The 27,078-nt window shown below is 31.8% G+C and overlaps 1 protein-coding gene and 1 long non-coding RNA gene across 5 annotated transcripts in view; both read right to left on the minus strand.

The window, feature by feature from the left end:
- LOC308654458 overlaps positions 1–27,078 on the minus strand; it is a 1,408,498-nt gene that overhangs the window by 272,363 nt on the left and 1,109,057 nt on the right. The window lies entirely within an intron of this gene.
- Positions 1–27,078, minus strand: part of DIAPH3 (diaphanous related formin 3) — a gene marked incomplete at its 3' end in the record, with an annotated part of 478,285 nt that overhangs the window by 134,179 nt on the left and 317,028 nt on the right. For all 4 annotated transcript variants that reach the window (XM_081278663.1, XM_081278662.1, XM_081278661.1 and 1 more), the window contains one exon: positions 11,513–11,648. In XM_081278663.1, the coding sequence (XP_081134789.1) occupies positions 11,513–11,648 (136 nt within the window). The remainder of the gene's footprint in view (positions 1–11,512; positions 11,649–27,078) is intronic.

Below are 27,078 nucleotides of genomic sequence, written 5' to 3' on the forward strand. Positions count from 1 at the left end.
TCCAATTATCATAAATGATATTCTCATCTACCAAAGCTGAAAACATAGAATGTAATCAACAGAGTCATAACAAAATGATAAGATAATGTGTTAAAATATTTAATAGGCTTATTTAATATTTATCTAATGAAAATATACCATGCATTCAAGAAATGATGAATGGCTACTATCAAAAGGCACTTTTGAGAGAGCAATATTGGTGCACAATAAACATTAAAATAAATAATAGAGGACAAATGTTAAATGAATTACTTTTACTCACATGTAAATCCAGCAGAAAGCACAATCTAATTAGCATTGAGAACATGCACTGGAAACGTGAAATCATAATTGAAATTCAGCACTATGAAGATCAATACTTCTAAAATATATCTGAAATACAGTAGAAAGACTGCCTTTTTCTTAGTTCTTGGCCTTTGAATCAAAATAATGGTTTTTGTTCCCTAAGCAAACAATTCTCCTGACTTTCTAACACTTTAAGTGAACTTTCTAGTTAAGTTAAAAAGAAAAACTGTAATACATTTAGACTCTTCCAAAGAATTGCCAGGCAGAGAATAAGACTTGGAATGACTCTGGAGGGAATATGCAGCTTCCTACAGCAGTGATCCTCCACACAACACTCTCAAACATTAGTGATGGAAATTCTGATTCTGCACTGATATGACAAAAATACTTCTACTTTTCAAGAGTTCCTGTCTGAATAGCACTAATAGTTTTTAAAAAATTTCAGGATTATATTGAACTAAAATTACTGTTAGTTTTACCCATTAATGATAATTATTATGGTGACAATTCACTCTAATCAAGCAATGGTCTCCCAAGAATTGCTTGTTCCAAAAAGAGTCAGCCATCTATTTTCTGTTACTAATGCTAGTCTGTCATATTCTTCCTGCCTTGGGGCATTCTAGCCTGTGTTAAAGCTGCCCTCAATGTTAACTCTGTTAATATTAAGTTGTTTCTAATTTTCGTGAAGAACCCTGGATATCTGTGGAAGGAAGTCATTCAGGAAGCAATATTTTAAAATTCTATTACAAAATAATGTCTAATTTCATCTAAACACTAATGCCTACTTATGCCATTTACAAGTAACATATAAATATTCAATTTCTTTGCTAATTTTCCCAGTCCACCCTGGGGTACATTTATTCATCATCAAAAGCCGAATACTATTCGGTTCTTTTAGCTTCTTTGAGATAATGACTTTAGGCTTTGAACAACCTTCAGGACCAATTCTGGCACCAGTAACTGGATTTCCTTCATCTTTAAGAATTGAATGTCAGAATGACCAAAATAAGGAGAGAAAAGAGAGAGCCTATTAATAAAAAATAAATAAAAATAAATAAAGCCTGAATCCACCTCTGACCTTATGACACATTGATATTTTCATCTGAAAAGATATACAAACAATAGTAGAGAAATACTATGGAACATGAGCTGGAATAAAAAGATAAAAGCACAATGGTTGTGCTAGATTGGTTACTGAAACCATTAGCAGCCCAGACATTTGTGAGCATTTCAAAAGTTCAACTGCACAACTTTCCATTTCAAGCTAACAGAATCTAAAAATCAGATAATTCCCTATGGTCAAAAATAAGCTTACAGATTGAGTTTTTAGTCAGCTAATGATTAATTCCTTATTGTTCAGTACAAATTGGCCACTTTGCAAATGCATGCTTTTGGTCAGAGGAAGACAAGAAAAAAAAATATAACAGTTTTTTTTTCATTCTATGTCTTAGAAATCAAAGAATAGAGTCTATCGATTATTGATCTGTATGAAGAATTAGGAAACTTTTTCCATAAAGAGCCAGTTAGCAAGTATTTTAAGCTTTGTAGGATATATGATTTGTATTACAAGTACTCACCTCTGCACAAAGGCAGCCATAGGTAATATGTAATAGGCATGGCTATTTTTACAAATGAAACTATTTATAAACACCAGTGCAGCCCAGCTTGACTCTTCTTGTAGTTTGATCTATATCTTAACTTCTCACATAAATAGCAAAATGCTAAACTGAACACAAAATGAAATAATTTTTTTGACCAGTTAAGTGTTAACCAGTTAAGTTTGATAGATCTTACTGGGTGTCTTCCTTCTGTGGTATGGACTGTGAGTACACACTGTGCAGGGTTTTAGGAGATAAAGAATGTGTAAATGATGTAATTCTATGAGATTAAAACACATAAAATGAAGAAAAGCGAGTATTCTATACATAAGTTATATGGCAAGACAATAATGGCTAATGAGAAGTGAATTGTTAAATATTGAGTACAAATATTCAGAGAAGACAGTATAAAGAAAGTAAGAATTCAACTAAATCACATTTTACAGTATTCAGTAGTTAAGAATTAAGAAAAAGGTTTTTTATGATATAAATGAAGAAGAAAAAAACACAAGAAATAAATTCAGAGAATTAGTAATGATTGTGCCTGAGGTAAAATAGATAGTACAATAAACTCAAAAGAAACAGAAGTCACTAAGTCACTGAGAAGCACAAATTCAGTCTCTTATCCACAATCTCTGTGGTCCAATGTGTTTTAAAATTCAGAATTTTTTAGACTGTGAGGAAGTGGAGCAAAGTAAAACAGGTGTATATATATATGATGTAAAACTGTAACATGCTCAGTGCAACCTGGAATTAAACTCGTGTCCATAGCATGAGTATTCACATTCCAGGGGACCTCTTATCAGTCCAGATCAGGTCTGACAGCAAATAAGTTTGGACACTAATGTCACCTTAAAACTTTGTCTTCAATGCATTTTCTACTTCTAAATTGCAAAAGGGGCTATGAATGACTTCCTGCATTAAGTTGCAAAGACAGCAAAAGCAATCCTTTTTGTTGTGGTTGCTAAAACTTTGTTGGATTGGTTGCTTCAGTTTTTTGACTGGCACCAGTAAGTATAAGGCATTATGGATGGTATAAATTTCACTTATGTTTCAACTGTAATACATACTTTCTTTTTCGAAAGTTAAAGACTAGACATCTATAAAGGTGACATCCAGGTTCAAAAGTCTATCTATGGAGCTCAAATAACTGGACCTCTCTGCATCTTAAGGCAAATGGTAAAACAGAAACTTATTTAATGTTTAAGAGGTGTGATTTAAATAATATAGACTATTTCTTTAAAGTGGGGAAAATTATAGTTAACTCTGAAAATTAGGTGATACCAATTAACTCTCTGATATTAAAAAAAATACATAACTTTGCACCAAATCCAAATAATATTTCCATTCAGGATTGGTAATCTAATGTAATGAGATGATCGTGACAACAATCCACTGCATTGCAAAGTACACAAATGTAAATAATGGCAGTATAAAAGTTAAGGAGCTTTGAAGTTGCAAAGAAAGAAGATGCCACTATGATTGAGTCCGCCATTATATAAACAATATTATCAAAGTTTTAGAGTTCTCTATATTGTGATAAAATCAAAATAATTGACTGGTATGGTTTTTTTCCTGATAATATATCAGGTTAAATCTGTGTTTGATAATAGAAAGCTATGAATAAGTGATGTTAATATAAATATTTCTTTGATAAAATTCTGAGAAGTAATCCATGCTACACCATAAACATTTAAGATGTCGTGCAAAAAATGAAGTTGATCAATGGGCACTTAATCTTTTATTTCAAAATAAAAACAAAACAAAACCAGAGTCCACTTTTGACTTGGCATACAGTTATTATACAACATTTACAAGACAAGCAATGAAAAGACCATTTTGAAATGAGCAGTAAACAAAGGAATATAAAAATGTGCCAGAAAGATGTTTAACAAATAACTGCCCCTGCAGCTGTGTTACTCTTTGTTAAAGAGGAAAAAGAAAGTCACTGTTTCAAGATATGTTGTGCTGAAGAAGCCTGCTACACAAGGAAGATATATATGTCACTGTACACAAAGGTTGGACTCTAAGTTTCGTGTTTTTTTTTTTTAATTTTTAGTTGTTGATGGACCTTCATTTTATTCATTTATTTATATGTGGTGCTGAGAATTGAACCAAGTGCCTCACACATGTGAGGCAAGAGCTCTACCACTGAACCACAACCCAAGATTTATGTACATAAATGATAGTTTATATAGCTATTAAACCCTTGCAAAAACTTTCTTGTAGACTACGACTTCAGAGTCTTAACAACATCCAAAGGGAAAACTTGTGACCTGGCAGAGTTGGAGGAGATGGACAGGGTGTATCAGGATACCTGTTCTTAACTAAAACACTCTGGGTGTTTGTGTTGCTTGCTAAACTTACTATACTGCAAATGATCTGGTTCCTTTACTTCTTTTCCTGGTCAGACATTAAAAGCACTGGAGATATTTCCATATCCTCAGAACTGCTGAGGCCTGGTAACTCTGTTAGACCCACAGATGCTGATACCATTGAAGAATTTCTCCCAAAACTGGGAGGCATGTTGTTGAGTTATCCTCCTAGTCAGTTGGGGGCATAAAGATAAACACATCTTTGTACAATCAGAAGAATCAAATTGAATTTGAACTGGAGTAGGGAAGAATCCTTAATTTTGGCAATCTCTTAAAACCTCCAAACACAAAGGGAGAGACCACCTGGCTTAAAGCCACTTCTTATGGTACAAAAGAGACAGTTGAACCTCTCACCCAAGATTTCCAGGGAAAAGATAGTTTGCAACCTCCTTACACAGGTACGGTCTACTGTCAATTACTAGTTACTAATAATTTCTTGGCTCCTTCATGTTGCACTACAGTTAAATCATCAGTGGTAATGTAATAAGAGCATGATAGATAAAAAGTTGACCTTTAAGGGCTGTGGATGTAGTTCAGTGGTGCAGTGCTTAACCTACCATCTTGTGAGGCACTGGGTTCAATCCTCAGTACCACATACAAATAAATAAACAGAATAAAGGTATTGTGTCCATCTACAACTAAAAAAAAAAAAAAAAAAGAAAGAAAAAAGAAAAAAACAAAAATGACCTTTAGTCAGAAGAGTTTAGTACTACAATACTGATTGCTAACTTCCTGATTATGTGCAAGGAAGTTAAATGTTTTGATAAAAAGTCTCATTAAGTTTGTTACAAGCATTATGTACAATAATAAATATATAGAGAGGCTGGCAAATAACATTCGATTGATACATGTTAGTAATAGTTATTATCATCATTATTACTATTATTATTATTGCTGAATTATAAAAGATGGAGGAAAGAAAAGAGAAATACATCCAAGCCAATGCAATTTAATTTGTTCGACCCTACTACAAAAAGAAAATATTAAAACCATTGCCCTATTTATATGCATCAATTGCCAATAACACTATAAAATTGAAAGCACTATTGCACCAAACTAGAATATGTGCAATTATGGGAAATAATGTAAGTTTTATGATATCTGTAGAGGACAGGGTAATTGTCAAAGCCTTTATGAAAGCAAGTACACACATTAATTGTGTATCTGTTGAGATTGGCAGAGACATTCCCAAGTAGTATTTATGTAATATGCATTTCCTCTAAAATGGATGCCTAATTGCTTAGTTATTCTAAATTGCAGAATGGAAAACAAAGGAGCAGTTTTGGCCATGTGGGTAAACAACGGATTTCTAAAAGCTAATTATCTCTTTATTTAATAGACTGAAGTTGCACCAAATGAGACATTTAAGTCTAATAAATAATAGACAAATTGTAACCTAAAGACTAAAATATAGGAGCTGCTCGTATAGTTTTTATTGCTCCATTAAATAAGCTCTTATTTACTTCCCCCACAAAACATAATTACACAACACTGAGTCCATTTCAAGGCCATTCTGATATGCTATTTAAAAATTATGTGAATCAACTTACATACTCAGGAAGTCTTAAAGCATAATAGATGAATTCTATTATCAAACGCCCTGTTTGCTTCCATGATTAAGAAACAGAAATGGAGTTTGGAAAAAAGTGTATATAATCACATTATTCTCATTTGTCTTTATAAAAATGTTTATACATAAGGATAGTTGAATACATCAAATAAATAAAAAATAAATACTAGCATCTTTGCTTACTAGTATCTAGTTTGATGCTTTAGATATTTTCAGTTAAAATAACTCAAACTTAAATATAAACTTCAGACAATTTATTCAAAATTTATGTACTGATTTACAAAATGTAATTGCTTATTTAATGTAATAAATATCAAATTATTCAACAGAAATAACCCAAACTGTATGTATTTAAAAGAACTCCAGGATTGCTATTTTTCTTTGTCATTTTTTAAAATCATTTTTTGTATTGCTGAGGTTTGAACCCTGGGGGCCTTTGCACATGATAGGCAAGTACTTTGCCACTGGGCTACCCCCACTAGCCTCAGGATCATTGTTTTAAAAGAAAACTAAAATAAAATTAAATTAAAAAAGTCTTTTTTAACACTACAAAACGATATAAGATGCTGTGTTATTTCAGTTTTACTGCTCAAAAGGATTTTTAATGCTTCATTTTTCTTTTGGGGGAAAATTTAGCTCACTACTTGATCTTTATTTACATTCTATTAACAAAAATCACATTCTGAGATGATGGTGATAACAAAATATAGTACATGGGAAAATAGTTGCCTATTCTCTTGACAAAAGCAAGTGATGATTTATGAAGGATAAGAAAGAGCAGGGATTTAATTTATGCTACTAACTCAGGAAGAGATAGAAGAATTTGTAAATATGTGAAAACAATTCAGCTTTAATTTGCATAGGGAAAATACTAAACTCTTGAAAATATATAGAAGGAAACTCCCTGTGGGTTTATGGCAAAGTTACATAGGGATTTTTCTCTTCCTATCATTCAGGTATATCCTATATACAAAAATAATATAAAGCACAAAGTTCCTGGTAACAAAACACTGGTGTATATTCAGTAATTTGCCCTTCCACATTTTTTTTTTTTTAATATTGGGAAAGCCAAGCTGAAGATTTCTACAAATAATTGAGCATTACTTTGTCCTGTACTAAAACACAACCCCTACAAAGAAAAATTACATACTGAATTTTCAGCTGATCCCCCAATAAGATATTTTAAAAGCACAGTACATCAGCAAAGGTATTATAGCATATAAGCCTGAACCTGCTTACCCAAAAATAAATACACTGGTTATGAATCCTGTCAATTTCTGGGGATTCTTATTAACCAGTATTTTGAATTAGGAAGTTTGGTATATTTTACTATTTTCTTAGTACTACTAAGACCAAATTTTATCACTACACCGATCCTGCCAATCTCCATCATTATCCTGCCTTATTATATTTCACATAAATTATTTTCCCAAATTATATATTTAGTTGTCTGACTCCTTCAATCTTAGCCTTCATTACAGCAAGGACCTTACTTATTTACTGATCATTAAAATTCTGACATTTATAAAAAAAATAATTTTTTGATGAATAAAAGAAACAACAAAAAGTGATGTAGATATTAAATTTCTTTCCTGTACCAATAAAGTCATAGAACACATAACTTGTATTTCTATTAGAAACTATTGTGTCTTTATTTGAGGACGCTTGTCAAATCTCAGGACAAGTGTAAAACTCAAGGTACAATTAAAAATGAAAAAACTGATATTCTACATCAAGGCTTTTTCAGAAATTAAGTGCTAATAAGACATACTACTTTATTAACTTCTATTTCAAAGACCTTCAACTACTTAAAAAAATCATGATTTGACAAAAAGTATTTCCTATTCATTACATAGAAAGAAAAATGTAAGTGCATATTTTTACTGAGATATGAACAATATATCCACAAATAACTAATATTTTTGACTCTTATATGACTTGGCTTTGGCAGCCACTTTAAGAGACTGAATACTTCTATTACATTATTGTATTATGTTTAAAGGAAAACTAAGAACCCATTTAGAGTAATCATCACTTATTGTTGTTGCAGAAGAGATTTCCGTTTCTTTAGAAAAATGTATAATATGTGATATATTGCTAGATAATCTATAATCCCATAGTTTACAAGAAAAAATTTTCAAATATTTTTAAAAGACAAACTATCTCAAAAGTAGCTCCTGAAAACACAGCTTTCAATTTCAGCATCTTGCTTCAAATGACTTTGATTACAATAGAATAATCATATATAACACAGTATATGATATTTATTTTATAGGCATATTATTACTTAAGGCTCTATTTTAATATTATTCATGTATATTAGTATTACCAGACTGTTCTCTGAAGAATATTATCTTGGGAAGTATCAAAAAAAAAAAGAAAAAAAAAAAAGAAAAAGAAACAAAAGTACTCAGCACAGTAAAGAATTTGAGAAACTCCGAGTGAGAATTTTTCAATAATTTAAGTCCCACCTATGATAATTTGCAGACCACATTTGTGAAGAGATAGTACAGAAATAGCTTTATAAAATAATTCAACAGGTCCAATACAATGATCTCTATGATAAACAAAAGATGCAATGGAGTCTTTCTTTGCTATTTTAAAAATTATAAATATTCAAATTTATTTTAAAAATTGAGGATGGAAGGTAACAGCAACATAAAGTTATTTATCTCAAAGCAAAATAAAACAAATATTAACCATAATTATTGGTTAAATATTATAAGTTTGATAAAATTCAGACACATAAACTTGGATGCTATAATCTACATATCAAATACATGAATGATTAAGGAAGAATTAAAAGTAAGTTGAGCATAGTCATATTATGAATAATGGATACTAGAAAAAAAGTAAAGTAGGCATGATATTGCTGAAAACACTACTTTCTAAGCATAAAGGTAACGGGAAAAATGACGTAGGCAAAAACTACAAGAAAACATTATAGAACAAAAATAAAACACTTACCTATATGTCAAGATATAATAATAAAAAGCTTAATTTGGTAAAGGTATTTAAGGGAAGGAATGATGTATAATGAGCTAATCTGTAAATCAAGTGAACAGAACTATGAGAGCACAAATTACAAAGAAGGAAATACAAATGAATTGTAAGTACTTAAAAAGGTCCTAAGACATTAGTACTCGAGTAAATGCGAATTCATATAATACAACAGGACTTTTAATCTTCTAAATTAATAAAACTCTCAAAAAAATGAGAATTCTCAACCAAGGCACAATTATAACCCAATGTTGAGAGCTATGGAAATTACAACATTTTTGGACATCAATTGGGTAACTTGTATCCCAAATCTTAAAACATTTTTCCTTTTCTATTCTGTATCGTATTGAAGAGATATATTTTCTAATTATGTGTGCATAAACACATTGATCACAATAGAAAGTGAAAATGATTACTTCATGACTTTATTACTGAATTACCTAAATTAGATGGGGTATGACATATCAAATGGATTCAATTGCATAGATATTAAAAAATACAGACTAAGAACAACACAAAACATTCAGAAAATTCAGCAAACTAACATAAGACACTAAGCTGCATATTTACTAGGAACACAGTGAATTTAAAACTGAAAGAATATGTCAAAATGTTAACAAGTGATTCTTTGTATAGGGAGATTAGGGATAGTGATCTTTTGATTTACTCTTTTGGGTGTTTTCAATAATGAAAAGTATTATTTTAAAATGGAAACATAAAATAAACCTATTCTTTAAAATGGAGCTTTCCTTCAAGAGAAAAAAATAAAATTTAAATATTATCAAGATTCCACTGGTAATTTCATTAAAATTTCAATTTTCCAAATCCATGTAATGGAGAAATCCAGAGAAGTATGACATAGGCCCTTAGGCAAAAATCCTAACAATGGAGCCAACTTGCCATCTAGTAATTCATGTAGAGGAATCTTAAACAACCCTGGAGCAAATGTTCAAATAACAGAATGTTCCATAACTTAGGCAGCAAGATAGTAATTCACAATTATTCCACAAGCATATTTTAAATATAAATACTAAATCCTTTTGATTTCCATTTTTATTAACACTTTTTAAGATATTTTTGGGAATATTCTCTTCATTTCAAATGTAAACAAGAACGTATGCTTAAATGATTTTTCTTTCTTAGAAGAAAAGTGCAATACATTAAGATGTTCAGTTTCCTTAATTAAACATAAAAATCTTCCTGTAAAACTGAAAGAAGGCAAAGCACATCTCTTTCTACCCCTCGGGAAACTTCAGGTGAATCTGCAGCCCTGAATTGTAATCTATGGTGAATCTGCAGTGAAGCTGATGGATTTTAATTAACTCCTTCTGCAATCCTTAGTGGTATGGAGGTAAAAGGGCCAGAAATTTCAGGTATTAAAAATATAGCTACAATTTACTTAATTATTTTGCTTCTAAATTAGTAGTATCGTTTAGCTTTGAAAATATATAGATGTTTCTGTAATGCTGAAAAAAAAATTAAAGTATTTTTTCCAAAAACTTTCTATTAAAAAATTGAAATTTTATAAAAGTATTAAAAATAGTATAGTGAACATATCCTTTCCTATAAGTACCCGTTACCAAACTTTAGCAATAGTTATTTAGAACCAATCTGTTTTGTCTATGAGATCACCTACTTCCCAGTCCCTACAGACTATTTTGATTTAAATCCCAGACATTCTGTCTTTTTGCCTGTGAAATTTCAGTATGAGTTTCTAAAAGATACTCTGGAACATATTGATAACAATATTATTACATATACAAGACAAAAAAAAAATCAAAATTTTCTGACTACTTTTTTCTACAGTTTTCTGATGGGATTGGGGTATATATAAGTTCCACATACTGCAAATGGATGCAGTCTATGCCTCCTAAAGTCTCTTGGATTTTTGTTTGTTTGTTTGGTTTGGGTGCTGTTGGTTGAATTCAGAGCCTCTGGAATGTAAGGCAAAAGCTCTATCACTAAGCTGCCCTCCTAACCCACACTTTTAATGTTTTAATCCATTACTTTTTTCCCTTTCATGGAATATTTTGTTAAAGAAAACCAGGTAACATGTCCTGTAGAATTTCAGAGCCAGTTTCCAAGATTATAAATCATTACAGATTGGTTTCCGGAGTAATAGTGAAAAAAATGAGAATAGGCTAGAAGACTAAATCACAAATGTGCAACATTAAGACAGCACTTATTAGCAAAGTCAAGGTAGAAAAACCCATAAGAAAACAATTGCTCTAACGTTTAACTACAGAAACAGGTAGTCAAATTTCAGTTTTTCACCAAACACATTAAAATGCTAATAAAGGGGGCTGGGGATGTGGCTCAAGCAGTAGCGCGCTCCCCTGGCATGCGTGCGGCCCGGGTTCGATCCTCAGCACCACATACCAACAAAGATGTTGTGTCCGCCGAGAACTAAAAAATAAATATTAAAAATTCTCTCTCACTCTCTCTCCTCTCTCACTCTCTTTAAAAAAATAAAATTAAAAAATGCTAATAAAGTAACCCATTTAAATGTGTGTGTGTGTGTGTGTGTGTGTGTGTGTGTGTGTGTTGGGGAGGGTACTGAGAATCAAACCTAGGGCCTTTGCATTCTAGCAATTATTCTTCCTCTGACTTACATCCCCAGTCCAAACCATATACATCACATCTTAAGGGTACATAACTTGAATAGCAAATTTGATAGTACTCACCAGTCTTCATTTCTAGTAAGCGCTTTTTCTTTTGCTGGCGTTCAAGTCTTTCTTTCTCTGCTAATTCTTTAGCTATTCTGGCACGTTTTTCTTTTTCCTCTGCTTCTCTTTTTCTGATGTTCTCCTTCATTGCTTGCTATTACAAATAAATTTCAAAAAATGATCAATTTTAACCAGTGATTCTAAAGAAAATGAAAAATTATCAATCTGAAATTATATGCAAGTTAGAACCATGACTGAATATTATTTAAATAATGGTTAGTTCTTATATTAGTAACAGTCTTTTAAAAGGTATGCACATATACCTGTGTTAAATATATTTTATGCCTATAAATACACCATAATGTTTAAAACACCTGCATCTAAGTGGAATTAACTAACTAAAAGGGAGAAGAGAGACAGAAACTAAAAATAAGAACATTTAATTCACAAATCAAATGAGCTTTCCAACATATTTTAAAAAGTGTCTTGCAACTGTATTTGTGTCTTCCATACCTTCGCTGCCTTAAGTAAGTTATTAATATAAGGAAAATGGTTAAGGAAATGATAGGAAAGATCTGAAATCTATGGCTACTTTATATTATGATCAATAATTTTTCAATTTTCTCATAAGGGGAGAAGTATTAAAAAGATAACTAAATAAATATTTGGTATTTCAGAAAGAGGTACTCTTGATGAAAGCCAATAACAACATGCTAATTAAAATAAGTTCTGAATCAATATGTGATTAGTTACTGAACTTCTTATTTCTAAATTTTATACAAGAAATTCATTTCATGTGGCATCAGCAGGAATCAGCAGGTAAAGATGGATTTTTGTTAAGTGCTAATAAACAGCATGGCATCTTATTACACATCTTATAGAGATGCCATTTATTTAAGTGCCAATGAAACGAAACAGGCTATCACATTAGTTTACTACCAGTGGTATTAAAAAGTGCTAATTATACTCCAAGTTGATGGCTTATATTATATTTAGGGATACTTTATTTTTATTGTGCATTCTTTCTTCATTTTATAGTTGCAGATAGACCCATACCTTTATTTTATTTATTTATTTATTTTTATGTGGTGCTGAGGATCAAACCCAGTATCTCTCACATGCTAGGCAAGTGCTTTGCCATTGAACCACAATCCCAGCTCCTATTGTGCATTCTTTTTTAACCGAGATAGTGTAAGTTCTTCATAGAAATCATAAAATGAAGACAGATATTATTGATCAAAACAATGAAAGGGAAAGAACAACATACCCACTCATTTATTCAGTACATAGGCACTGAGTCCAAATGATACTGTTCTTCCAAGGCGGGGAGTGGGAGCAGGAGAGTTGGTTTATATTTGGTGTGACAGATCAGAAAACAGACAATAAACAGCAAAAATTTGATGTATATTTAAAAAAAAAAAGTGATGTGATGAAATGCCTGGAGATTTACATTAGGTGGTCAGATAAGGCCTCACTTTCTCTGTTGTTTCAAATGTCATGGAGCTAATTATGTGATGATCTGGGGGAAGAACCAATCAGGTAGAAGGAAGTGTTAATGTCAAGGTTGTTTGGAGGTTGAAGAGAGAAAAAAGAAGGAAAGTATATTGGTAATGAGTTCATGGAGGTAAGCCAAGGCCTGATGAGTTAAGATCTTCTAGGACAAAATAGGGGAGATGGATTTTTTTTTCCAGGGTACCAGAGAACATCATTGGAGATTTTTAAGCAGGAAAATGTAAGAATAGTACTCAAAGATAAAAACACTAATCAAGCACCTTCATTCCAAACCACCTTTTCAAAAGTTACCTGGCCCTCTTTACATTGCCCTGTTGTAATATGGGCTCAAGAACCTACAAAATTTTTCTCTCTGGCTACTGCTATTGCTGCAAGTAGAATAATCTATTCTTCAACTCTGACTGCAGTGTTGCATTTTTTGGCCAACATCCATGAAAATGTAGCAGCTTAACTTGTTAGCTTGCCAGTAGGTAAACTCTTTACAGTTCTTGACATATATTACTATTATTGTTAAGCTATAAAATACCAGTTGTAGTACTAGATGCTTTCATATACAATCCCTGCAAAGCTCAAATTTGACTCCATATCATTCATTCTGGCACAGAATGCTAAGTGCTTGCTCACTGCAATGAAAGTAATAAAAGGCAGAAAGATTTGAAAACTTGCTATAGTCTATGTTTTCTACCATGTTGCCTTATATTACAGTCACATATGTTAATAGCTATGACAATGTCAGTTATAAAGTCAATATATTCTATGAAGGTAGGGGAGGCATCATGAAAGAAAATAAACATGGGTTCAAAAATGAGTGTGTGTATGTTAATAAAAAAAAAAGCTCTCTGTTTTCCATGTGGGTATGTATAATGGCTAGGAAGAATGTATTGTGATGAAGAAACAGGTAAGCAAATATTCAGTAATCAAAACTATTTTTGCCTAAAGAAAATGAATAAAAACAACCATCAAAAGTTAAGTAATATATCACGCAGCTTATTTATGAAGCTTATTATGGTATAAAATTTGCTGATGTAAAATTTCTACTTTAATAGATGAATATATTTCAAAGTGAATAGTTAATATAACATCTATTATCAGAAATAATTGCCACACCCTTTTAGAATTCTACTGGGTTATAACAAGTCAAAATTACTTTGCAAGATCTATAAAAACAATGTTTAGATTTAGAAATAAGGTCTGAGAAAGTTCCTAAAGCTATTTTCTTTTAGGGAAAATGCACTATTGATTTTCACTTAAAATTCTGCCTCATTTAAAACTTATTCTGACACTATATTAGGAAAAGAATTTTTAGGTGGAAAATGCCAACAGCATAGAAAAAGGTATTTAGTCTGCAACTAATATCCAGTTGAAACAGTAATTTGGAATTTTCTTTTATGCCAAACATAAAGAAGTAAAATAGCCCAAAATAAAAAAAAACAAATGACACTATTTTAGGTACAATGGCTAAACCAGTAATTTGAAATTTTCCTTTAAGCCAAATATTAAGCAAAACTAAGCCAACACAAACACAAAAATAATCTAAAACAAAAAAGTAAATATTTATAACATTACAACTGCTTCTTAGTTATTTCACTCACAAATTCAAAACCAGGAAGGAAAATAAAGGTGAGCCAGACATAATGAATGATAACTGGCTATAAGACACTGTCTCTCCACCCCACAACAAATCAATTGAAAAATATATACTCACACTGAACCCACTGATCACTTTTAATTTTTATTTATTCTTTTGATTATATATGACAGTAGGATCTATTTTGATATATTTATATAGGCTTGGAATATATCTTAATCTAATTAGGATCCCAGTCTTCTGGATGTACATGATGGAAAGATTCACTGTGGTGCATTCATATATGTACATAGGAAAGTCAAGTCAGATTCATTCCACTGTCTTTCATTTTGCTTTTTGGTACTGGGGATTGAATTCAGGGGTACTCAACCACTGAGCCACATCCCCAACCCTATTTTGTATTTTATTTAGAGCAGGGTCTCAATAAGTTGCTTAGCGCCTTGAAGTTCCTGAGGCTGGCTTTGAATTTGTGATTCTCCTGTCTCAGCCTCCCAAGACCCTGGGATTACATGTATGTGCCACCGCACCTGGCTGTCTTTCCTTTTTCTATCATCCCTCCATTCCTTTCATTCCTGTTTGTCTAATTCACTGAAATTCTATTCATCATCATCCCCCTCCTTGATGTGGGTGAATCCATACCTCAGAGAGAACATTGGACCTTTGTTTTTTGGTGACTGGCTTATTTCACTTAGCCTGATAGTCTCCAGATCCATTCATTTACCAGCGAATGTCATAAAGTCATTTTGTTCATGGCTGAGTAATTTTCCATACATATCACATTTCTTTATCCATTCATCTGTTGACGGGCATCTAGACTGGTTCCATAGCTTAGTTTCTGTGAATTGTGCTGCTATTAACAGTGATATGGCTATCTCATTTTAACTCCATTGGGTATTTACCAAGGAGTGGGATAACTGGGTCAAAAGGTGATTCCATTCCTAGATTTTTTGTGGAATCTCCATACTGTTTCAAGAGTGGTTGCACCAATTTACATTCCCACCAATAAGGTATGAGTGTACCTGTCCCCATATCCTTGCCAAATTTGTTATTTTGTTTTAAATGTTGAAAAAAAAAGCATATGTTTAAAATTAGACATCTGGACTCTGTAGATGATTTCAATTTTGTTGGCAAAGTCCAAAGCATCATAATCGAGAGCCTTCTCTCAATCAGGCCTGATTAGGGTGTTAACCTTTCTCATATGAATGTCATAGAACTACATTACAGCTTCTTTGATCTGGTGTTTGTTGGCCTTGACATCCACAATGAACACAAGTATGTTGTTGTCTTCAATCTTCCCCATGGCTGATTCAGTGGTTGGGGGAACTTGATGATGGCATAGTGCTCAAGTTTCTCCTGAGGGTGCTCTTCCAAGAAATTTGGGGTGCCTCTAGAGCTGCAATGTCTTGGGCCTACCAAAAGGTAGGTGACATGCAGATCTTCTTCTGTTCATGGCTGTGGACTCCCTTCAACACTCCCTTCTTTGGGAGGGGCAGGAGATTCATTCTTAGCTTTAAGTGCAATGTGGGTGAAAAAATGTCAACATTTACAGTTACTTGTATTCTTGATAACTGCAATTCTGGTTGGAGGAATGGGGAAATCTCAGTGTAGTTTTAATTTGCATTTCTCTAACTACTAGAGATTTTGAATATTTTTTCAAATATTTGTTGACTGTTCATATTTTCTTCTTTTGAGAAGTGTCTGTTTAGTTCTTTTGCCCATTTGTAGAATGGGTTATTTGTTTTGGTTAAGTTTTTTTTAGTTCTTTGTATGTTCCTGGAAATTAAGACCTTATTTGAGGTATTGATGACAAAGATTTTTTCCCATTCAGTAAGCCCTCTCTTCATGCTTTTGATTATTCCTTTGTTGTGAAGAAGCTTTTTATTTGATACAATCCCATTATTGATTTTTAAATTTTATTTCTTGTGCTTTAGGAGACCTGGTTTTCTCTTTACTCAATTGAAAAAAAAAAAAAAAAGGTTGTACTTGCACTGGCACACTGACTATGTTCAGCTATACATTACCAAATGACATTCTTTGACAATATATTCCCAGATGAAGCCTAGTGCATGCCCTTCTCTGAAAGATGTACAGACTTACCAGTCCACACCAATGATCACAGAAGATTTCAAAACTTTACCACATTTGATTTTTGAATTCAAATGACATAGTCAATAACCTAAATTCCTAAGACTAAAATGATTTCCATGGTAATGATGAGTAGAAAAACATCTACATAATAACATATAGGTACTTTAACAAATATGTTATGAAAATATATAGACATATTAAATGTGTGTATTCTATTAGAAAATATGAGCTAACAATTACATCCTCACATAATTTGATTTTATACAACTGCTATAACAAGAAATTTTCCATGACTAGTTTAAATATTTATTATGACAGTATGTAACACATTTTTTCAGATAAACCAAAATGCCCCAGAGTGAGTAAATTTAAATGAATGGTTGTAATATGAGTAAAATTCAGAAGTATCTGGCAGAGAGGGATGCTATATAAGTCATAGCTTTTATTATAAATATAATCTTTGGATTTCATAAAAATCTCACCATCCTTTATGTTAACTTTTGGGACTTTCTTTTTGGGGGAGTACTAAGAATTGAACCCAGCAGTGCTTAACCACTAAATGACATCCAGGGCCCTTTTGAGATAGGGTCTTGTGAAGTTGCTGAAGCTGGCTTTGAACTAGGAGCCTCCTGTCTTAGCCTTGAGTTGCTGGAATTACAGGCATGTGCCACCACACTCAGCTATAACCTGCTTTTTTCACTTAAGATTTGTTTTTAAGATTGCTCCATTTTTTAAAGTGCAAATTGCACTTCACTTTCATTGCCTATATTAAATTGTGTTATTTACTCTCCCATCAATGAGATTTTTCTCCAATATTCGGCTACAATGAATAATGCAGACATGAACATTTTGGTGTGTGTCTCCTAATACACACATATAAGAGTTCTTTAATTATACTTGTGATACTTGGTCCTTAAATCAGTTTAAAATTATTGACAGTTACTCTTTAAATTAACGAACAGAAAGCCCTTGAGTGCAATACAAGCAGTATTGAGTATAATTTCTTGAAGCTTTTTCTATTCTAAAAATACATACATGTAAAATCATGGTGGAATTCCTTGTAAACAATTGTTTAAAATGTGGATCATGGTGGAAATAGATTGAAAGCCACTGCTAAGACAGGAATCCAATTTATGAATGACATGACTGATAAGTCTTCATCATACTAGATACTACTAAATTGTTTTCAGAGTAGTTATGTCAATGTACACCGAGACTCTCTCTATATAATCACAATCTACACACTCGCCAAACCTGTCATGACAAGTCTTCTTAATTTCTTCCATTTTGCTGGTATATTTGATATCACATTCTGCTTTTAATCTGTATTTCTGTTACCAGTTAGTTCAAGCAGCTTCTCATATGTCTGTAAACAAACATTGGTATTCCCTATTCTATAAAATGCCTGTTCATATGTTTCACCTACTTTCTTTTGGGTTATCTCTTTCTTAATGATTTGTCCTTCTGTAAACAATGTGGATACAAATCTTACCATTATAAACAGAATGCTGAAATTTAACTGTCCTGTACTTTATCTTTCAATAAACAGAAATTCCTAAAACTAGTCAAAAATCTCTTTTCCTTTATTTCTGATCCCTTTTATATCCTTCTACACTTTAAATGAATCATATTTTCTCTAGAAGTTTTAATGTTGCTCTTCACATTTAAGTACCTACTTTATCTTGAAATCAATGTTTTTGAATGGTATGGAGTAGACACCCAAATATGTTAGAAAAATCAAAAGAAATCATTAAAAATTAGTTCTAGAAATGCTTAAGCATTTTGAAACAATTGCAGATTATTTTCTTCTCGAACTTACCTAGTTTATCAAAATTTTTCCTACTATGGCCTACAAATTTTTATAGTATGCACTTTTTACTATCTTCAGTATCTTTAGTTATGTTTCTTTTTTATATTCTTATCATTTTTCTTTTTTTTTTGATTAATCTTTTCAGAAAATTATCTGGCTTCAATATACCATTTTGAATTTTAAAATTCTTCATCACTTATTCTTATTCTTGAACATTCATTTTTTTTCCCAAAATCATACAATTTCCTTATTAATTTCTGAGACAAATGCTTACCTTGTTGATTTTGTTCATTTTTTTTATTACTTGCACATGACAATACAATGATCTTGACATATCATACATTTGAATCAAATGGGGTATAATTCTCATTTTTCTGAGTGTAATTGAAGCACTTAAAACATAAATTGCTTTATACCACTTTTATTGGATCTCACAAATTCTGACATGGGGTATTTCCAATATTGCTCAGGTCTAAATTTTCCTATGATTTTATCTTTGACTCAGAGTACTTAGTGTGTTTTCAGAATTTTCAAAATAATAGTTTTAAAATTTCATCTTTTTAATTTCTAGTTTCATGTTATTGTGGTCAATGAATGAAAATGATACTTGTAATTATGCTGAAATGTCTTTAGTCATCTCAAGTATGTAATCAATTTGATACTAGTTGGTGACTGTACTTGAGCGAAATGGGCATTCTTTAGAGTTTCTATCCTAAACACAATAATCAAATAAATCTATTTAAATTCTTCAAAGCTTTCATACATTTATTTTTTTTCTGCTTGACTTGTATGTTAGAGAACTCTAACTTTTTCAGTACAATAATACATCTATCAAGATATTCATATAGTTCATCAATTTATTTGGGGCACATGCAATTTTTTAACCTTTTTCCATCTTTTGGGTGATACTACCTCACTTTCATTTAGTTTCTACTTGTGCTGATGAGAAGTTATTTGTATATAACTATATGGAGGTTATACCTCTTTCCCTGTGGCTACTTTTAAAGGTGTTTGTTGGTGCTATTCTGAACTATTATATATGATTTTTTAAAAAATGAGTGCAAAAATATCTATATGTTTAGTTCCTATCCTGTAGATTCTAATCTGGAATTTTTTATTCATTGTGTAGAATATTATCTTTCACTTATTCTCTTAAGTCTATCCTTTGGGAAGTTCATTATACAGTGTGTTAGGATTTCTCAAACTATTCTATGTGTTTCTTTAAAAAGTATATTAGACTTCAAAATAAAATCTCTCTCTCTGAATTGCTTTCTAGACAATTTAGTTAGATATACTATACAAACTAGTATTTCTTTCCTTAGCTGAGTATTATTTATTCCTTATTCCAATGAATGTTACTTTCAATCATCATACTTCCAATTTCATAAATTTAACTCAGTTATTTTATGAAACTGCTTGGCCATTTTTGGTAGACTCCTGATTCTCTGTCTTTATAAACTTATTGTTTTTTTCTTAAAACATGTCACACATTGTTATTCCATACCTAGATTCTTGGTTCTCTATATATTATTTTGCTTTTTCCTAATCATTTCACCACACAATTCCTCTCTTTTTTATTTGGTGATGGGAATTAATTATTCTCATTGAACTTAATTTTTGAGAAACTTGAGGACCTAAATTGTAATTGGTTTTTAGCACAGGACTTTGGGTGAGCTTCTGTAAACAACCAGAGATCATTTCTGAGCCTGGAAAGATTAAATGTGATCTTGTCCCAGGCTCCTACAAGTTTTATTCAATGTACTCACTTATTCTGCACCAAACCATGGTATCAGCCTTCAACATCCTAGGTAAGTCTAGCTTTCCCCTTCCTTACCTATGCTCAACAATAAAGTTTCAATTTTGTCTTTTTTCTTCTAACCCTTTTGCCCTGGGATATTTCTCTTTCTTACCAAACAGCTGTATTTTAAAATGTTTCCTGTATTCTGACAGAATAAATCTTTAAGAGTCTCTATTAAACCATATCATGATAAGGAAAGTCCTTAAATGTGTTTTCTTTTATATGACTCAATGTCTCATTTCTTAAATACTTTATATAATGTTGCAGTTTTTATATAGTATATGTATTTCTGGGCACATTGTACATGTGTTTTAAAATCCAGAGGTAAACAATGATAATTGAACAGCCATATAAAATCAATCCCTAACAAAGCACTCACCACCCACAAATGTTAAAACTGAAAGTTAAAGACACCTTTAAAAATATATAAATATGACATTTTACTACTTTTAGAAATTTTTGAAAAATCTGAATTCATTGTTAAATATGGGAAAGAGTATAATATTAAGGAGGTAGAAATATGAAGTCCTGTTATTTTTGTTTAAATAACTATTCAGCACTACAGAGTTGTGTCACTCTGTGAAATAGGCAAAACATTAAATAATACATGAGATAAAATATTAAGAATTAATTCAGTTAATTCACCTATGTCACTTCATTGTATAGCATATAATACATAGAAACATAAGTAAATAATATTCTATTACTTTATCACTGATTTTAAATATTTTATTATAATATAATTAGTCAATTGCCTCAAATACAATAATCCTTAACAATACAAAGAAGAACCATTTTCTAGTATATATCAATTATATATGCTTCTGTCAAGCATATGATGGAGTGCCAGTTTTAAAAGTTTCTATGACAATATAAATGTTTACTATTCAGAGATGTTGAAATAGAAGTGTGCATTAAGTTGACTGGGAGGTAAATGGATGCATACAGGCAGGGTTACTTGGCAGGGAGGGTATGATGAATGGTAAATTACACATGGAAGGCAAGATGTAGTTTTCAACCTGACGGCTAGCTATTATACATCTAAGGACTTAATTTACATATATATGTACACTGTTTTTAATACATTCAAATCTAATATGTGTTATAAGACTACTCTGGAAAAGATAATTTAGTTTTCTATGTTTTCTCGGAAAAATATTGCAGTTACTTAAAAGAAATTCCTGATATTTAACCTCATATTTAACATTACTTGGTAACACAACGAATGTTTTATTTTTTCCCAAAAAGTAAAATTTAAAATATCAAAGTGTGTTTTACCCCACTTACAAAAAGCTTAAGAAATTAGTCCATCTTAAAAACATGCCTTTAATGGATTTATCAGCCCTGGAAGATAAAATTGTAATAAAATATAAAAACAAAAGTATTAAAAACAAGTAGATTGTCATAGATCCTGATTTTTAAAAAATAACTTGTATTTCATCTCTAGTTTAAATCTTAGCCATTTTAATAGTTTCATCTATCCATCTCAATTTTTTCAAGATATTATAACTCTATATATGTTTTTTTAATGGAAACTAACAGAGATTTTATTATTTGAAAAAAAACTATTTTAAAAAGCTCATAAATGTCTTCCTGTTCAGTATTATATTTCTTTCAACCTTAATGGATGTTCAAGTTACATAACTGTGGCAAGGTTCCTCTAACCTAAAAATTCTTTTCAGTTGTTCTTGTACAACCCTAAAGTGATATGAACAAATTCAACTTAAATCTCCAAGATTTTCAGAAGAGTGGATGTTAGGTACTATAAAAATATGGGTAATTTTCTCAAGAAAACAACCACACGAGGGTTCAATACTCTCCCATTAAACACCTTGCATGGAGATTGTTCACCCTTAGGTTGAGGCTATGCTAGAAACTATTGATGACTTCTTCAGAAATGAACAGAAAATATTTTAAGTTGAAAAAATTAAAAATGAATTCCTAAGATCTTACACATATTCTCATAAAGAAACATGAAAAAATATTTTAAAAGTGAGTAATAGTCACAGAAGTTTGTAAAGAAACAAAAGTATATGATCTACTTGTCAGTTTTCCATCAAAATTATTTTCTTTCGTAACTAAATATAAAAAATTTTCACACACACACACACACACTTTAAGTACTTAATGGGAAATAATTTTGTTCCTACTACTAGTATTTATAATTACAATAGTAGATGTCATAGAAAGTAATCTAGGACAACAGTAAAATTAATGTAATTTTTTCTAGGATTACCAACTAAAATTAAAAATGCTATCAATGGAATAGGAAAGCATGATATACTGTGCTCTGGTAGAAACAATTCATCTTAACATGTAATACAAGTTGCTATTAGCTGAACTTTATAGACCACTACAGTTGCAAGAAGCAAACTATAATGCCCAAAAGTTGTATAGGTGCTAATGATTAAACTCTTTAGATTGAAGTTATTCTTTTTCCTATAATCAGTTTCAGATTAATCCACAAATTATTTATTAACCCACTGGTGACACTATTGACCCTTGGTAACTTTGCCCTGAGTTTATTTGTAATTCCTTCTAACCCTTCACAAAATTCCCATGTAAATGAGACACTCAACTCATACAATTGGTATGGTTTGAATCTGGAGTCTCTGCCCAAAAGCTCCTGTGTTGAAAGCATAGTTCTCAATGCAGAAAGGTCCAGAAGTGGGGAATTTTAGGCAATGATTGGATCATGAGGGCCCTGACCTCATCAGTGAATTAATCCATGAAATGGATTTTAAATTGTAAGCCCACCAAAATGAGCATGGACAAAAGATGCTTCCTAGTATAATTGTTCACGCTGGTTCAACACCCATCACGAGTTTTGTACATGATTTTCCCTCTTCTAACAACACTGAATGGATTAATTTATCAATAGCTGAATGGACTGGTGGGAGGTCAGTTTCATTGGAGGAAATGGGTCTCTAGAGGCATGCCCAAGAAAGGGTTATCTTCTCCCTGTTCCTCTCTCCCTCTACCCAGGCTTCCTGGCTGCCTTGAATTGAAGAGCTTTCTTTCTGCCACATCCTTCTATCATGATGGTTCTTCCTTAGAGCCAGACTACCACAGATAAAACCTCTAAAACCATGAGCTAAAATATATCTTTCTTCCTCTAAGTTGTGTCAGGTATTTTGGTCACAAAACAAATAGATGATTAATATAACAATACTTCTTTAATAAAGTATGAAAATTTCACAATAAAGCTTTTCCAAATTACAATTTGATTTCTCATTATGTATTCTCTTTCCTTGTGTTTCAAAGAGATATATTATAAAAATAGGGAACTATAAGATAAATAAAGGTGCACATATACACAAAAGAGTTTCCATATAATATTTAGAGATAGGTATGACAGGATAGCATTTTGGTTTATATAAAATTTTTGATAAGCTAATATCTCTCCAACTGGAGTAAAACTCCACACTGTCTCATGTAAACCTATGTTTACAACGAAACATGAAAGTGAGCCTTATAATGTGTAGCTTCTTTTCCACTCCCCTGTGTGTGTGTAGGTGAGTGTGTAAAATATTAAAGGAATGACTATCTACTATACAAAGAACATGACATTTTATTGACATATCCAGTTTACTGTCACCTTTCAAATACTTAGTTAATATATCATATTATTACACATGTTGTGCTTATTAATGTATTAGAATAATTTAGCTATACCATTTCATTGAATAAACAAAATACTTTAAACATAAAAGGAAAATACAAATTATGAGGCAGTTAATCATATAGAACTTGCCAGTCAAATAATTTATTATCCCATTCAGCAATGCATAATAAAAAATCTTATCAGTAAAAAAAAAAAAATTAAGCCACAGAGTCTACATGTGTTACTACTGCAAAACGACTAAAGAATGAGCAGGATCTATCTGAATTATTTTCAAAGTTGCAAACTCACAAATACTAAAGGAGAAGAAAAAAAGTCCATAACCAGAATTATTTTCTTCTAGGTCTGAAGCTTTATAGCTCCAAGTATGATCTCAGAATAACAAAGGTGCTAATGAAGACATAAGCCCTATGTGAAAAGACTCCAAATACAATTTTCAAGTTGTGAGCCCACCAAAATAAGCATGGATAGAAGATGCTTCCTATTATAATTGCACAAGCTGGCTCAACACTCTACCACAGGACTTGTACAAGATTTTCCTTCCTCTGACAACATAGATGAATCAATCTATAAGATTTAAGAAGCACACAGAAAAGACTTAGAGCTTTGACATTCCTGATATTGTCTAGTTGGTCCACATAGTAGTCAGCACAAATGGCATCGGAGTTGACAAGCATCAAATATGTGTAATTTAAATGATTTACAAAACAAGTTTTGTTCTGCTGCCTCCTTGTCAAAAAAATTTTACACTCAAAATATCCTCCCACTGGATGATTTCTTCCTTTCTTTCTTGTTTTTTTTTTTTGTGATATAAAACTTTATTCTGAAAATGCAGTAGAATAATGAATTCTATCTGATCAACAGAACAAGATTAGGTGAGTTATAATTGATTTTGGATTTGTTCACTACATGTATTTCAATTATATGAACCACAAATCAACTTCAAGTCTACAAATAGTATGAATGACAAATCTTTACCTGGATGAAACAGAATTTTAACAAGATTGTAGAAATCATCTGAAGACAGAGCTAAACATGAGAAATAAGCTATCTGATCAATTCACAGTATTCTATTCTGAAAAGATAAATGAAAAATTTAAAATATTGATCGTGTTATAATGAGATTTGAAAGGTAAAATTACTTTTATTATTTGTACACAGCTAACTAGTTATGAGGGTGTATTTACATTAAGTTATTTGATTTTCAAAAAGTAATAACCCTAAGAAACAGACTACTATCAGCAAACCAAGGTTAAGTATGTTTAAGAAACTTGCCACAGTTATATCTCTTATAATCTGCAGAGATGGGACTCAAGCCAGGTGCTCTGTTGCCAGTGTCTGCCTCTCAAACACTGCTGTCTTCCCAATAGGAAGACAAACAGCAAAACATCACTATTAAAACAACAACAACAAAAAAATAGGTTGAAGACTTCCACAAGCAGAATTCATCAATCACTTAAGATGAAGAAATCATTTATCTCCTTGATTGTCATCACGAATAATTCAGGTGGGAGTTATATATGTGGGAAATAAAGCTGAGAGAGGAAAGACTGACTTTTTTGAAACTAGAAAATAATGACTACAAAGTTTGACACATATATCTATGCTCAAATACAAATAAGAAAAAAACACAAAATAAACCCAGTTTGCAGAGGAGGGAGGTACTATGATCTCTTTTAAGGCAAGTAGTGCTTTTTGTTTATATTAGTTTCTTAGAAAATACTAACAAAAAAGAACTTGTAGTAGCATTCCAACAGAATATGTTGACAAGGTCATGGAAAAAAAAACAAACCTACAGAAGTAAAAAAATATTCCCACATGGGAATATTTGATATTGCAAACTCAGAGGGTCCACACAGTAGTTACATCTTTAACTAAAACTAAAACACATTTTAATAAGCATAATTTAGTTGAAAATTTATTTTGAAACAGGTTACATTAGGGACAAATAACAAAGGGGTACAAAGAGATAAAAGCATTAGAAACTATTTCTCTGAGATATTAAAGAAAACAAATAAGGTATCAGATGAAATCTGCTTAGAGAGCAAAAAGCATTATACTGTGCTAAGAATTTTAGTTAATGAAAGAGGAACTTTCAATGATAAAAAGGGGAAGTGCCATCAGGATAATGAGTGATAAAGAAAAAAACCAGAAGTCTTATTCAGGCCATGTGAGTAAAAGAGCAAAATTCACTAATAGAACAGGGAGATGGGAACAGGATATACAATATGTTTTAAGGCCACAGTGACCAATGGCAGGCCAAAAAATTAGGTTTAAACTCAAAGGACAAACAGAAACACACTGCTGAGTAAGATAAAGAAGGATAGGAGGTTGTTAGCAGGATCCAACAAAAATTCCCTAATGAGCTCAATTCATCTCACAGGAGCATGATATCATCTATTAATAACAGGTAGGTTGTTAATGGCATGTAATGAGTCTAAAACCACTCACGAATGTAAAATGATGATTATTGCTACACAGCACTGTGCTCCTAAAGCCATGGATTTCACCTCATATAAAGCTTAATGTCTGAAAGGCCACTGATTTATTCAGCTTATACAAGAGGTCAGGAATTTCTACCTACTACCCCCAATCTGAACTTTATGTTTCATACAAATCCTATAGGAAACAAAAATCTATTATAGAAAGGTGATGCTGACTCTCTAGCCTTCACCTTTTCTCTACCCCTGAAATCAGGTTTCACATTCTGTCCTCTGAGAGGATATTTTATGTTTTAAAACCAAAGTAGCCCCCAAAATATTTTTCTATAATGAACCTATCAATTCAAAGAGAACGTTGTTGTACCAGAGTCAGAAAATAAAATATGTCTTCTGCGGACACCCTCTAGCCTGTCATCAAAAACACCCTTAAAAATTACAACCTTAAATTTTCCTGCAAACTCTCTGAGCAGCAGTGGACTAAGGACAGGCTTTGGAGTCAAGGCAGCATGAGTTCAAATGTAGCCCCTGAGATGGCATGAGCCTTTGCTACTGTGCAGTCACCTCTCTTGTAAGGTGCTATACCTCCCAAAACACTGTGAGAACTAAGTGGGACACTACATGTAAAGCACCTGGCACAGGGTTGAGAAAGAAGCTAGTACTCAATCAGTGGCATTTGTTTCTGGTTTTGTCCTGCTGACAATGCTAACAAAAATAAAGCTAGGGCT

Source organism: Spermophilus citellus, assembly GCF_964194105.1.
Source record: "Spermophilus citellus genome assembly, chromosome: 1".
Taxonomy (NCBI): Eukaryota; Metazoa; Chordata; class Mammalia; order Rodentia; family Sciuridae; genus Spermophilus; species Spermophilus citellus.